The sequence below is a fragment of the Carassius carassius genome, chromosome 32, assembly GCF_963082965.1.
Source record: "Carassius carassius chromosome 32, fCarCar2.1, whole genome shotgun sequence".
NCBI lineage: Eukaryota > Metazoa > Chordata > Actinopteri > Cypriniformes > Cyprinidae > Carassius > Carassius carassius.
This window is the reverse complement of record NC_081786.1, coordinates 14,122,040-14,136,839: the sequence shown is the minus strand read 5'-3', so window position 1 is coordinate 14,136,839 and position 14,800 is coordinate 14,122,040. Positions and strand designations below refer to the sequence as shown.

The 14,800-nt window shown below is 38.3% G+C and overlaps 1 protein-coding gene across 4 annotated transcripts in view; it reads right to left on the bottom strand.

The window, feature by feature from the left end:
- Positions 1-14,800, bottom strand: part of LOC132112783 (protein quaking-A) — a 77,197-nt gene that overhangs the window by 32,467 nt on the left and 29,930 nt on the right. For all 4 annotated transcript variants that reach the window (XM_059520443.1, XM_059520445.1, XM_059520442.1 and 1 more), the window contains exon 2: positions 13,954-14,096. In XM_059520443.1, coding sequence (XP_059376426.1) covers positions 13,954-14,096 — 143 coding nt within the window. The remainder of the gene's footprint in view (positions 1-13,953; positions 14,097-14,800) is intronic.

Sequence of the window (14,800 nt, the reverse complement as noted above, 5' to 3'; positions counted from 1 at the left end):
TTTATCGGATGAAATAAAAAAAGAAAATTTGATCGTAGCAATGCTTTGATAACACGAGTCCTATTAAAACGTGCAGATTTTGTTTCCATAGACTAGTAAAAACGGTTTATGAATAGATTAACAACATACACTTTATATGCACAAAATATGGTAGATCTACACTACTGTTCAAAAGTCAGAAAGTGTTTTTGTAATTGAGTCAAAGTGTTTTGTGGAGGTGAACTAAAATAGCATAGCTATGTTTCCAGTGTTTATTATAATGTTTGTAAACATTACACATTGGCATTAAGCATATTTCTGAATAAAATATTAAAATGTGACTTAATTAAACTAAATTAAGATAAAACGTTTAATTTTTATCTTTGTTCTATATTTATCTATGCTTGTAATTTGTTTATTTTCTATGCTAATTTACTCGCCTACACAACCACCCAAATAATTGATTATTTTTTACGAAATAGAGCTATTCAAGTCATGCAGGGATTTTTTACCTCCTCATATCACACTATATATATAGCGGAAAAACTAAATATCACAACGTGAGTTTTTTCCAATATTGTGCAGCCCTAATTGACAATTTTACCAACTAGGCCTAGCCTCTAAATAATAAACACTAAATTTATTTCTCAAAAGTAAACTATGAGATTAAATAGGTTTAAAAAAAATAAATCTTAGGACAATTTGTTTCCGGTCACTTATTAGCTTGGTTATCTAAGAGCTAACAGCTTTAACTCTTGCCATGTTTCTTGTTAAAAGCCTTATGCTACTGCGTCAACAACCAACACTCCACACAGGATTCAATAGCCAAAATTAATGGCAGTCATCACTCCTAATACTTTGCAGTGGGCAATAAAATAATCAGAAAGGAACTCAAAATACTTGCTCACGAATATTCAAACCCAGTGAGCGGGCAGCATGACCTGCCGGGATAAACAGGAAAACAATGCTGTTTCTCTCTAAAGGCTTTTTGTTTCAACACCGATGACGCAGCATAATCCGACAGGTTTGACTGTGTAGGTGGATCAGAATCACTGGAGTTCTACACAAACATTCCAAAATGCTCTCATGAGAAGGCGAGCAGGATACACGTGTAAAACTGTGTACTGAAGCAGCAGTGCCACACATCACATCATGTGTCACCATCATAAGAGAGCCAGAAGTGACAATGCCTTAGGTGAACATGTGCGCTGACTGTCCCTGTCGTCACAGTCACGCACACTGTAAACATATCAGACGGTGATAAAACAGCAGCAAAAATACGTATGCAATAACACGACAAGTCAGGATGATCAGTTATCATCAGAACATCACTCCCTCTCTTCCACAGTAGTGCACCTGCACGATCTCGCCCTCCATGCAGATGAGAGCGGATTCTCCTCTGTGCGTACGTGTGTGTTGATGTTGATTGGACATGGCAGAGAGCAGCGGCCTGATGCAGTGGGGGAAATTGCTCACTTTGAATACTGGAACCAGACAGTAATTACAGCCTGGAGGAGATGCCACCATTTTACTTCCTGTAGAGGGAGGATGGGAGGCATGAGGGGAATGATACAGAAGGAGGAGAGAGAAATACTAGTGTTTTTAGATTACAACATGAGAGAATGTTTTGACTATATGGTGGCACTCATGTTTGCGAGAGTCTGAGAGGGGCAGAGATCAACCACAAAAAGCCTGGAAAATTCCACCCTGCCGCCACACAAATGTCTACCACTAAAAAACAGGGCTCTGTGTGTGTGTGTTTGTGTGTGGCACACATCATCTCATTTGTTCATTTCACCAACAAGGAAAATCTAATAAAACCAAGACACACCAGACGGACAGAAAAACACAACAACTTGACCGCTGCAGTCATTTACACACGTTAAATAAAATTGTACTCATAGCATCCGATATACACATATGTGACCCCGGACAACAAAACCAGCCATAAGGGGCTGTATATCATGGACAATATATCATCTGAAAGCTGAATAAATAAGCTTTCCATAGATGTATGGTTTGTTAGGATATGAAGTTATTTAGCAGAGACAACTATTTGAATGTCTGAAATCTGAGGGTGCAAAAAAAAAGACAAAATAGCCTTTTCAATGACAATGTTGTCCGAATGAAGTCCTTAGCAATGCATATTACTAATCAAAATGTAAGTTTTGATATATTTACATTAGGATTTAAAAAAAATATCTTCATGCAAGTTGCTCTCTACTTAATATCCTAATGATTTTTGGCATGAAAGAAAAAGCTAATAATTATGACCCATACAGTATATTTTTGGCTATTGCTACAAATATACCTGTTACTTAAGACTTAAGGTTTTATGGTCCAGAGTCACATATATGATCACTCAAAACAAATGTTTTTTTTTCTCAGACAGAATTGGGGAAGAAACTGACTAGAATAGCACTGCAACCCATGAAAAATCTGCATAGGGAGTTGACGTGTCATCACAGATTCAGATCCTTCTAGTGTAGACAGCTTTTTTTTTTTGCATAATGGAGCAATGCACTTTTGTTGTGTCATTCTAGTCAGACTGTTGTTGTTTTCAAAACTTTTTGTAGTGAGGAAACTACTTCAATCCTGTCAAGGTTCTAAAAGACACGGTTTAGCCAAAATATAATACACACATACCTTATATATTTAGTTATTCAGAATCATTAAAATAAGTTATGTTTGATTTGATGAACAGGGGTCCTAATAGAGGGTAAAGAGAGAATCAATGTCCTTCAGCTGCTATTTTGTTACGTCACACTGAACCTTGGTAACATGCCTACATAACTGAAAAATATATATGCTGTGCACGGGAGTGTGTGTGCGCGAGGGTGTCAGTGTTAAGCTGTAGGGATGTATAACAGAACAGCCTAAATGTGAGAGCAAGCGGAGAGTTGAGCAGTTCAGGGATGTAGCCGAGGGACCTGACAGAGACAAACGAGCAGCAACGCTAACGCAACATTATACCTCCTACCCACCCTCTCCCTCCTCTCTCCTTCTACCTCGCTCTCTTCCATCACAATCACTCCACCCTGCTCGTAAGGTCATGACCCTGTATTACAGAAAGTGTAACATTTACTGGTAACGGCATCACCAGTAAAAAATCTGTAGCAAAAAAAAAAGATGACTAGCAGAAAGAGAGGAAAATGGGAACACAAAAAATTCTGTCACTTCTCATAAGGGATGGAAAAGGATCGGAGGGCAGTCAAAACTCCAAATGTAACTTCAAGATGTGTTGAGGTCAAAGTTTAAAAGCTCAAGTACTGAACATCACAGAGAATAAAACGTGCAACTGTGATCAGTTTGCTTGGTTTAAACAAAGGCTGTGTCTGTCTGGAGTCTGTGTTTCTCATGTGGAGAGAGGAGGAAGAGTGCTGAAAACAGCTAATCTAGCGAGTTGGAAAAGAAAATCAGAGGTAATGCATCCAACTGCGGCCTCCCAGTGGAGTGATACAAGACACGCTCTTCTCACACACACACACACTGAAATAACAATCCACTTGCCACAGTGTAAGCAAATCTGTCACCAGAGTTGTAAAAAATAAATAAAATAAAGTGTCAGAAACCAGTCTTCTCCCTCTCTCTCTCTCACCACATCACTTCTGTATTCTGCTCGGTCCTCTATATTTTAGCTGGTTCTGTAAACAGGTGTCAGCACACAGCATCACCTCTGCCTCACCTCCCTCTTCCTCTGCAGCTTTACACCTCCTCTCTATTCAGCACTTCATTTCTTACCTTAGTCATCCTCGTACACCTCGCTCTCTCTCTCTGCCAAATATTTGCATTTTGTCTCGCTCGCTGCATTACATATAATTCAATCCCCCAGAGAGAAGAGAGGAAAACATTAAAATCCATGATCATCCTGCTGCTGTCTCTGCAGTCTCTGTCTCTTGATTTTCTGTATTATTTCATCATAAAAAAAGACAATATTCAAAGTTTCAACATATCATACAATTAATCTATATGCCATATATCTAGAGAGCAATAGAGATGGGGAGAATGTGGGAGAATGAGCGAGAGAGAGAGAGAGAGAGAGAGAGAGGGAGAAGCAGAGATAACCTGTCCTTGGCAGAGATGCCCTTGCTAATTACTAATTAACCTGTGTTAAGCAAGCGTGTGGTGTGGCAGACTTGAGAAACAGTTTCATCTCCATCGGGTTGGTAATGGAATCTGGTTTTTGTTTTGAACTGGTTTTATTATTAATATTATTTATAAAAGGTCAAAGCCAATAGATTATTGACTATTAACAATTCAAGGGTATCGCAATCCTTCTATTGATGCAAAGGAACAGTCTATTAAAACACTCTAAAAGGTTTACCTGTGTTGCTACTGAATCTACAATAAAGGTAAAATAAAATTGTTTTAGCCAAGGAGTGAACTTGCAGTTTAAATTCAATAATATAAGAGAATGACTTTGGTGCCACATAATAATAATATAAAGACAATTAATAGAGGAAGTTTCTATTGAGCTGTCCTTGCTGGCTGCCCACAACAAACTAATGACCCTTATAAGCCAGTTGTTTTTTCAGAAATTGTTTACCAACTCATAGGTTCAGGCTGCAATACACTCCAATACTCATAAGTACAAGACAATTCCAAACATCGTCATCCAAGATGAAGTTGCAAAACAACATTCCAACAGTCCAAACCTTATAGCCAGTCCAAATTAGACTACTATATCCCTCACTCCCCTTCTCTCTGTGTCTGTGTGCAATAATTTGGAGGGCAGAAAATCCAATCTGAAACATTATGACACGAGTCCTTTGAGAGCAAAGTAATTACTCTCTCTAAAGAGATGGATGGGAGAGAGAGAGAGAGAGAGAGAGAGAGAGAGTGAGTGTGTGTGTGTGTGTGTGTGTATGTGTGTGTGTTAGAGGCAGCCTGTTATCCCTAATATAAATCATCTTTTTTCATATAGTTACCTCTCTTTCTCTCGTTTAATCCTCTCTAAACACCAGGAGCAAAATCAATCTTTGTAAGCTCCCAGCATTTAGTCCTGACACACAATAACAAAAATAAGCAAACAAAAGCCACATGAGCGCAGTGGTGGAGCGGTAAACAGGTGGTTTAACAGATGACTAGTGTTACTAAAAGCTACAGTTTCATTTGCATTTAATCATTTAATAGACGCTTTTATCCAAAGCGACTTACAAATGAGGAAAAGCATAAGCCATTTATCATTCGAGATTCTGCAATATTAGCAGTACCGGAATATCAAGATCAAACAAGCACAAAAGATAGCAGAAGTGTAATTGTGCAAAAATACTTCATTTTTTATTGAATGCTAAAAACACCACAAGCAATTATATATATATATATATATAATAGAGATTGATATGGTTAGGCCTAAAAAAAAAAAAAAAAAAAGTTTGGTTCCGGTTGGTTGTCAGTTGAGGTCATTGGTCGGTAGGGATTTATTTTTTTTTTAATAAATTTTTTTTTTTTCTCCAGTGGCAGTTTTACACACACACACACACACACACACACACACACACACACACGCGCGCGCGCGCTGATTTTAAATGTGTGTACCGGTACTTTTACGACAGTGATTCTGTATTCCCGTTTAAAGTCTGTTGTTGCCATAGACACGCAAAACGCACACACACACACAAAAAGCCTTCGCGGGAGTTTGACAGGCGATCTCATAGTAGATTAACATGGAGGATTTGAACTTGAAAAACGGAGTGTACAGACATCTTTTTGTAGTCAAACAACATTCTTTGTTATGTTCATTTATGTGGTTTATTTGATTTTGATGCTATAAATTAACTAGAAGCAAGAGACGATCAGTTAGTTTTAACTGATGATCTAACTTACAGCGATCTGTTCGACACATTCAAGAGCCACAAAACGGTATTTATTGTTTACATTTCTTTAAAAAATGACCACATTTGAAAGGTGAAATAACCAAATGAGACTTTGTTTCATATTAAAAGTAAGCTGGTAATGTTAATGTCCCGTCTGTCAGCATGTTGTCAGTGCCCTCTCTGTTCCGCGATATATTGTTGACTCCCCCCCGTGTTTCTCTTAATGTTACGATTTCCAAACCTTAAGTTATAGCTCACTTTAGGAATTGACAGTTAAAGGGTTTTGATGCAATACTTAATGGTTTTTAACGGATTACTTAAGTGTAAAACAGCATTTAAAGGAAACTGTAATTTAATTAACGATGTGTGAAAGACCGTTCTTCCCCAGTCTCATAAAATAAATTTGGGTCGTACATAAATTGACAGGGTCGGTCGGAAACCGGAACCAAACAATTTTTTTTTTTAGGCCTTACTATTAAAGGGGTCATATGATGCGATTTCAAGTTTTCCTTTATCTTTGGAGTGTTACAAGCTGTTTGTGAATAGATAAGATCCCTGAAGTTGGACAGGCTAAAGTCTTAAACCCAAAGAGATATTCCTTATAAAAGTTAAGAGTCAACCACACCCTCCTAACATACCCCAACATGTCTTCCAGTCCTTGTGCCCCCCTGCTCTGCACATTTTGTATGTCTCTCTTATGGCTTCAGGTGTTTGTTCTATTAGAAACTTAAGTGCCCTGAAAAGTGGACATCACAGGCTATTCCACCATGATCCCAGTTCAAAACGAATGCATATGTTCCATTCAAAGTGCATTGAAGTGTGCAAGACGTGAATTAAAATTGTATTTATTTGCCAAGGTATATGACAAATGAATGTTGCGAAGAGAAGTAAACTTCAACCGATTTCCCCAGCTCAGGGAGTAGGGATCAATGAACTGTGTAGAGACCATGTCAGTGGGAACACCGTTCATGCACGGAGCTCAATTTTAACGACATGATTATTGGAATCAGGTGTGTTAACACAGAAAGACATACAAAATGTACAGAGATGTGGCTAGAGGACGGAACTGAGAACCGCTGGTTTAGAGTACGCTTCTTGTTTGTAATTTTTCCGATCACAAATGCAGACATGGTTTTATGTTTACACGGCGCAATGCAACATAACACGTAAAAAGACAGTGTAAGTCATTATAATCCGTAATGTCCCCAGTTGATGCAACAAATAGCTTGTTTGAAATAGATTTTTGTTTTTGTCTCGTCACACTGGTGTTCTCACCAGGACATGCATCGAAGCATGGCAAGCCAAGGGGGGTAATATTTCCGGCACACACTTGAGGTATTCGGCCAATTACAACGCACTGGATAGGTAGCCAATCAGAGTACACCTTGCTTTTCAGAATGATGAGCTTGATGAGAAAAACTGATGAGAAAATGATGAGAAAAACTGCACGCTTCAGAAAGGTGGGGCATAGAGGAGAAACAATAATGTACAGTATGTGGAAAATGTGTTTATTGAACCTTAAACTGCACATTTCATTACACCGAATACACCAAATAATGTTATTTTTAGCAACATCATATGACTCCTTTAATAGGAAGCGCCTTTACTTATGGATTGGAGTAGAATCCGTGGATGAAACCTGCGTCACTTTTCTTTGGCTGTCAGTCCTGCCCTCTTTCTTTCTGAGCCAAATGTAATTTGTGTCTGAATTAACACGAGCATGCTGAACAGGGCAGAGGAGTCAGTGAGGATGTAATCTCTCCCTCTCTCTATCTCTCTCTCTGAGCAAGCCCACTGCACTGGACATACACACAATTTCATCTGCATCCCTGAAGATGCTGTTGGCTTCTAGTCCACCTGCCAAGACTGTCTGCAGAGGCCCCGTATTACAGTCTCTGAAATTCATCAGCCACACACACACAGTGGATTAGTTTCAAAACGAATTGCCTACATAGAAAATGTTTTTGGGCATTACACAGGCATGTCGGAACACACCCATGTCGGACAAATCTGCCATCTTGGTACTAGAGAAACCAAACACATTGGTAGGCTGAATACTAATGATTCTTTCTGTAGCATTTTTAAGTAAGTTTCATTACATATCTACCGTTAGGTTTGAAACGCAGCCTTTGAGGCCTAAACTGCGACAACACCATGGTGCTTTTCCAACAATTCCAGAACGTTCCACAGGATAGCTGACATTAAAAATGTTTAGAATGAGCAGTGGTGCTATCATTTATAAACTACACTTCTGAGAGCATGCAGAAAATATGAAACATCTGAATATACAAATGCCAATTAAGAACGATCATCAGGGAAATGAAAAAGCGTGCATCTACAGAAAAGCGGTGATGAGCGGTCCTTGTGTGCGGGCGGTCCTCCTCTGATGAATCTGTGAGCTTTTCAGAAATGTCTCGGTGTCATTTGCGAGGCTCGATTGGAGTCCTTTGGCATCAAAAGCCCCAGTAATAACCTGCAAATTAAAACTGGAGGCTTTAGTCTGATCTCCAAGCTACCAAACCTTAATATTGCCTCATATAAAAAAAATGCCTTCCATCCCCCAATGGGCCCACCACCCTTCTCTCCCCTCTTACATCAGGCAGGGAAGAAAATCACAATGAAAAACCTTGAATAACAATCCCAGCATAAGACTGGAGACCTATCCGTCCTCAGCTCAAGAATGAATATTAATAGCTGGTTGCTTCGGAGGGCTGATTGCAACTGAACATTGCGTCACTAGTTTTAAGTGAGCCAGAATCCAGAGGTGACCACTTCTTGAATCTCAGAGAAAAGATCAGATGTTTTAACTGCACACATATGGCCTGAATAATGCCATTGTGTGAAAGAGAATTTAGCTAAAACTGTGCAAACAATATGTGCTGATCCAGATGTGTGTGTATATATACACTGATATAGGTGTTTGTGCAGCGTGAACGAAATTACAATAAGTAACCAGCTAAATGAATCGGAATTATTTATACAACCCTGTGGCCAGACACTAAACCACAGACATGCATCTTCATAACAGTGTGCAGCCGGCAACACACACACTGCAACATTACAGCAGAAAGCAGTTCGTAGACAACAGGTGATGTAATAGGATTTTGTCCAAGGAGAGAGGGAGCTAAACGTCTCGCTGAAACTCACTGGCAGCACTAGAGGAAAGACAAAGATGGAGCAGACCTGGTCTGTCAGCCAGAGGTTTATAAACAGGGAAGCTACTGGATTGCATTCAAAGGTGTTTTGAAAGTCACAGGTCCACCCTGATGTTTGATCCAAGGTTAGATACTTCTGATAGGCCGCACAAGTGTTCACAAGCACTTGTAAACTAACAGGTCACGTTCACAGGACAAGCTATTTTTATGAAATGGACGTTCTGTGCTGAAGAGAGGAGCCAAGACCTAATTACCCACGAGTACATGTAGATTCAGGCTCAAAATACTTATAGAATATGCGTTTCTATTTTCTACATCATGTTCCAGTTATACATTTTTTTCTTGTATTTCCCATTCATTGTTTGTTTCATGTTTATATTTTATATTTTGCTTCCAATGTCCTTTCTATCCCCATGTTAATTGTATTCTCTATATAAATCATGTTGCTCTGCATATGGTTGTGCAAGTTACAAATAAAATGTAATAATTTGAAAATACTGAAAACAAATCTACGTTTCCATCCAAATATTTAAAAAAATGGAATATTGCATAAACAAAAAGAACAAAATCTTCCCTTCCTGGTAAACTGTTGCATTAAATATCACTAAAAATATAGAAGTCACTGAATATAATCATTTTCATATATAATAAATTACTTGCACCTCAGAGCAAGCAGACAGAACAATAAATGCAGACATTGCTTTCAGAGGTGGACGCCAGCTGTCGTGTAAGACTTTGCTCTGGCTTTTCAGAATGACCATAACAACATGTAGATGCTGTGAACGAGATCGATATGCTGCTAGTCAAGTTATCCTGTTACTTTTTCAATGTGCATGGAGGAATTTATTCAGTGAATTTGTTTCCATCATAGTTTATGCACATTTTTTCATTTTTTCAAATGTTAGAATTTATGCACAACTTGGCATTTCCATCCAGCTTTTTTTTATGCGATATTCCAAAATCTGCATAAAACTAGGTGGATGGAAACAGCTAATCACACACGGAAAGTCTGGGACTGGTTCTGTTTATTTTAAAAGCAGTGACCGTTTTCCTTTTATTCTCAAAGCAATAGCGCACAAATCGGACGTTTAGTCTGGAACGAGGGGCCTGACCTTGGTGGAGGAGACTACATGCAGTTCTTCCTGCATACTTTTACCTTCTTACTCAACACTTTAAACGAGACCTCTTCTCCATTAGACTTCACTTTAAAATAACCTTTTACAGCATAAGTGCTAGAATTGTGAATTGCGCTCAAAATGTAAAGCAAGCTGAACTGTAACTAGATCAGGTGTCAAACTGTATTGTGTTTAATATACAGTGACTTTACATTATAAAACACCTATGGAATATCTTCTGACTGAAAGACAACAGAGAAATCATTATTTAAATATCAACACCTCCGAATCACCAATAATGGCCACTTTATTCTCAATCAAGATGCTGATTGGATGACCGAGCCGACTCTCCTGCCTGAAAGAGCAAATCAGAGAGACTGTGACTGAAGAGAACGCTAGCATTTCCCGGCTCAATTATTCTTCCTTTCTCTGCGTGTTTAGAACATTAGGGTGGAAGTGTGTGTGTGTGTGTGTGTGTGTGTTGTGAAACAGTGACTCATGCTAACCACCAGGGGGAAGAATAATGTGGCGAGACTTGCAGGGAGCACAGTGAGAGAGAAACAGATTTGAGGGGGTCAGCTAGGGATTCTATGTACACTGGTGTGTGTGTGCGTGCGCGTGTGTGTGTGCGCGCATGCGTACGCACGCACATGTGTCCTCCTACTCACATTTGCTCAAACACACAAAGAGTCACTATATTTTCCATGGCATGAAAGAGCTGTGATGTTCATACTATACCAGTCAGCCATGTTCTCCAGTAGCTGTTACTGCTATTCTGAGACACAAACTCATATGAACATACTGAAACATCTATATACATTAAAGAGACAACTTGCCCTTAGCTTCCCAATCAGAGGAATAAACTACACTGACAACATTAAAACATCAACCTAACTATACTAATGTTTCACATTTTTTCTGTTTTACTGTATTTTTGACAAAATGGTTTTGGTGAGAGTAAAACAACAACTTTAAGGTTCACCCCACTCAAATTAACATCATTCCTAACAATACATCCTTATCCAGAGTAAAATTCACTTAATGTACAGCTTTCCAGTTCATACTTTTTCTCAAGTAAAGCAGTAATCATTACAGGAAGTGCTTAAAGTAAAGGCCAATTTAAAAAAGAAACATTCTGCAAAAAGATAAAAGATAAGCAGAGCACCAGTCTCCATCATAATTAACTGTGCTTCAAACAGCGAGAAACCTGGGGTTGTGTGTGTGTGTGGTAGTCCACTGGGACAGATGGGGTGGCCTTTATCAGGGCCGTCAGAGGGAAAATGCATTTCATGCTCTGCTGACCCCCTTTTTCTCTCTTCCCCTCTCTCGTCCACCTAGCAGAAGAATTAGGCAGCAAAATTGCTCCCTGTGTGACATGGGCCACCAGTGTGTGTTTCTGTCTGCGAATATGAGAGAAATGTCAAACATGTTCATCTAAACGTCAAGCTACATCATGTGTTCGCTGGTGGAAATGGTTCACTCCAAAAAGACCCCACTCTACTACTAGAACATGGCCTGTGGCATTCCGGCACCATTCCTAGTTCCCTGAAGGGGACTGATAAAAACTACTACTGCTGAACTAGCTTATGACAGTATCCTCATTTACTCCCAAACAGCATGTTTCCCTCTGCTAGAGAACCAGGAGTAAACCTTCCAGGGATCAATGCCAAGGACTTTTTCTACTGGCCTGGTCGGTCGGGCCAGTGGTTAAAATTTTTACTTGCCCTGCCAACATTTTCACTGGCCCTGCCACAAAAAAATTTATAGTTGCTGTTATCATGCTGTTTTTCAGTTACTGGGGTATATTTGCAGCAATAGCCAAAAAAACACTGGGTCAAAATTATTGATTTTTCATTTATGCAAAAACTCATTAGTATATCAAGTAAAGATCATGTTCCATTAAGATAATTGTCCTAGATACATTTCCTTATCTTTTAAATAAAAGATACATTTCCTACCGTAAATATATCAAAATCAAATTTGATTAGTTGTATGGATTCCTAAGAACTTAATTTAGACAACTTTAATACGGCCTTTCTCAAGATTTTTTTTTTCTTGCACCCTCAGATTCCAGATTTTCAAATAGTTGTATTTTGGGCAAATATTGTCCTATCCTAACAAACCATACATCAATGGAAAGCTTATTTATTCAGCTTTCGGGTGATGTATTGAGAAATTGACCCTTATGACTGGTTTTGTGGTCCAGGGTCATATTTCATTTTTGATACAACAGCAAAAATCACTAGCCAAAAATATACATGTGTGTGTGTAGCAGCTAAATATGTTTGTTTGCACACAGAGAATTGTGTAAGCTTTTAATAAGTCCAAGAAAAAAATGATTATATTAAGTTAAATTTGATTTACAGAACTTTTTGTGCCGTTTTCTATCAGTTTGGACTTGACTAAAGAGAAACTTGCACTTAACCTTTTCAGAGGCATTTTGTTTTCATAGTTTCATAAACCGATCGTGATGCATCGTTATAAGATTGTCTAGCAATATATCTGTTATCGCAAAATCGCTGTATTCATGATATAGTATCGTGAGCCATGTATTGTTATTTGTATCATATCGTGAGTTACTCTACAATCCCAACCCCTACTCTCTTTAGGTTAGTGGCAGTGTGAATGCAGAATTAATTGTTCAAATCACACTGGTGTGATCGTACGCTGCACGGATGAACCAAGTGATCACAACATTGATCGCACACGTCAAAGGAATGAAACAGACTACTGTAATTTAAAATGTAAATGTAAAAATAAAAAAATTGTAATTTAAGAATAGAATAAAATTGGTGTTTGAATCGTGTTCGCAATCTTTAACGAACTATTAAATTAAACATTATATTTTTGTTTATGAATATATTTTGTTGAAATTATACTTCATGTTTTTGGCTTCTGATTGCAAATGCAGCCAAACTTTGGAGTGCTTAGATTAGCGAGCTAGGTCCAGTAATCACAGATGAAAAAAAAACAACAAAAAAAACATAGTAATCGATAGGTGGAATTAGGGCTGGACAATATTGCCAAAAAAAAAGATCACGATTTTTTTTTCATTTCAGTTAATGTCGATAATTATCACTATAAATGTAAAATCTTTATTTTTCTGAAGTTTAAAGCCAGATTTTTGCCCTCAAAGTGAAAGTTGTAGAAACCAGACCATTAATTTTATTAAAAAATTGGTTTCTACATGCTAATAAAAGATACTGCTTTAAATTAAGAAACAGGTTATGGTTGCCTGATAATATAAAGAATAATATAACTTTTTTCTCTCTTAGAAATGCACATTTGATAGTAGCTTGAGTAAGGATGCAGAGGTAAATATTTGTTCATCACAACCCTCTATGGACACCCTGACAATTGAATCGCCATTGGCTAGTAAATATTTTAGTTTACTCGCCAGATATATATGTGTGTGTGTGTGTGTGTGTGTGTGTGTGTGTGTGTGTAAAATGGCACAGTTTTTTTAAATATCTGAAAGTACACTATTAACATCGGTCAGTCAAGCTTTATTATAATCAAGTATTACTTAATAATAAATTTTAAAACTTAATTATCAAGTAAACTTGATAACCATGTTTTAATGCATATTAGTCATTTTAAATGAACATTGTAACTAGACAGGTGGTGGTGCTTTTTTGGTCATTCAGTGTTTCTGTAAAAAAAAACATTAGTAAAATATCGTTACCCGATCAGGCAAGTGACAAAATCAGTCTACTGTCCCGAACAAATTTCACCCTGGCCCTGGGCAGCCCTGCCTTCTCACCTCTAGATTTCATCAGACACTGTAACTGTCAGTCATCTGTCACTACACTAGCAGTAAATCACTGTGCTTGACTCTAGCAGGAGCAAAAGTCAGAAAAATGTACAAAGTGCTTGTGTAAGACTTACATCTGGATACTCTTTGACCGGTACGAAGAGTTTCTCCTGTAGATGTACGATGGGTCCCAGTGGCTCTGGTAACTCCAGGGGGTGTTTGTCCACCAGACCATTCACTGTGTCATTATACATGTCCTTCCTCACTCTGGTTATCTCTGCGGGTAGACAAAAAGACAAACAGATCAGAAACGGTAAGTAAGAGAAAAAGAAAAAAGAAAAATCCAAAAAGTCATGAAATGCACCATTTCCTTTCATTCACACAAGATGCCACATTCTCCCTAAATTCAGCTGCCAAATATCATGAGAAAAAACAACTAGGGCTGGACGATTAATCGAAAAATAATCAAAACCGAAATTCATAACCTCTAACCGACGTAATTTTCCCATGTTGGTTATTTCGGTTTTTTAATCCTGTTAACACTTACCCCTTAAAAGCATATTAGCGCGTGTGTAACCACATGACTCTGCCCCGTTCAGTAAGTGGCATAAAAGCAAAACACGGAGGTGAACGCCGGTTCAACACATAGTGATGGCGCGTGAGCGGTGAGCCTTGCGTCTTCACTAAACTTTGTCAGTTGTATTTGTTTTATGGTTTGGACATTCAAGCGATTAGATGAACGGATGTGTATTTTTATATCGAGCTACCATGTTCGCGCAGCTGCATTGTGGCACGAACATTCATATAAACAGTAGATGTGAAGATCGCGCGCACAGAGGAACACAGAAACTAGTTGTCAGCACTGTCCTGTGATTTATCACTAAAGCAGCTTAGAATCTCAAAACTTATTATAACTTGTTTGTGTGCAGCTTCTTTTACTGTCTATGTGTGCAGCGCACATGAAGCACAAGCGCGTGCATA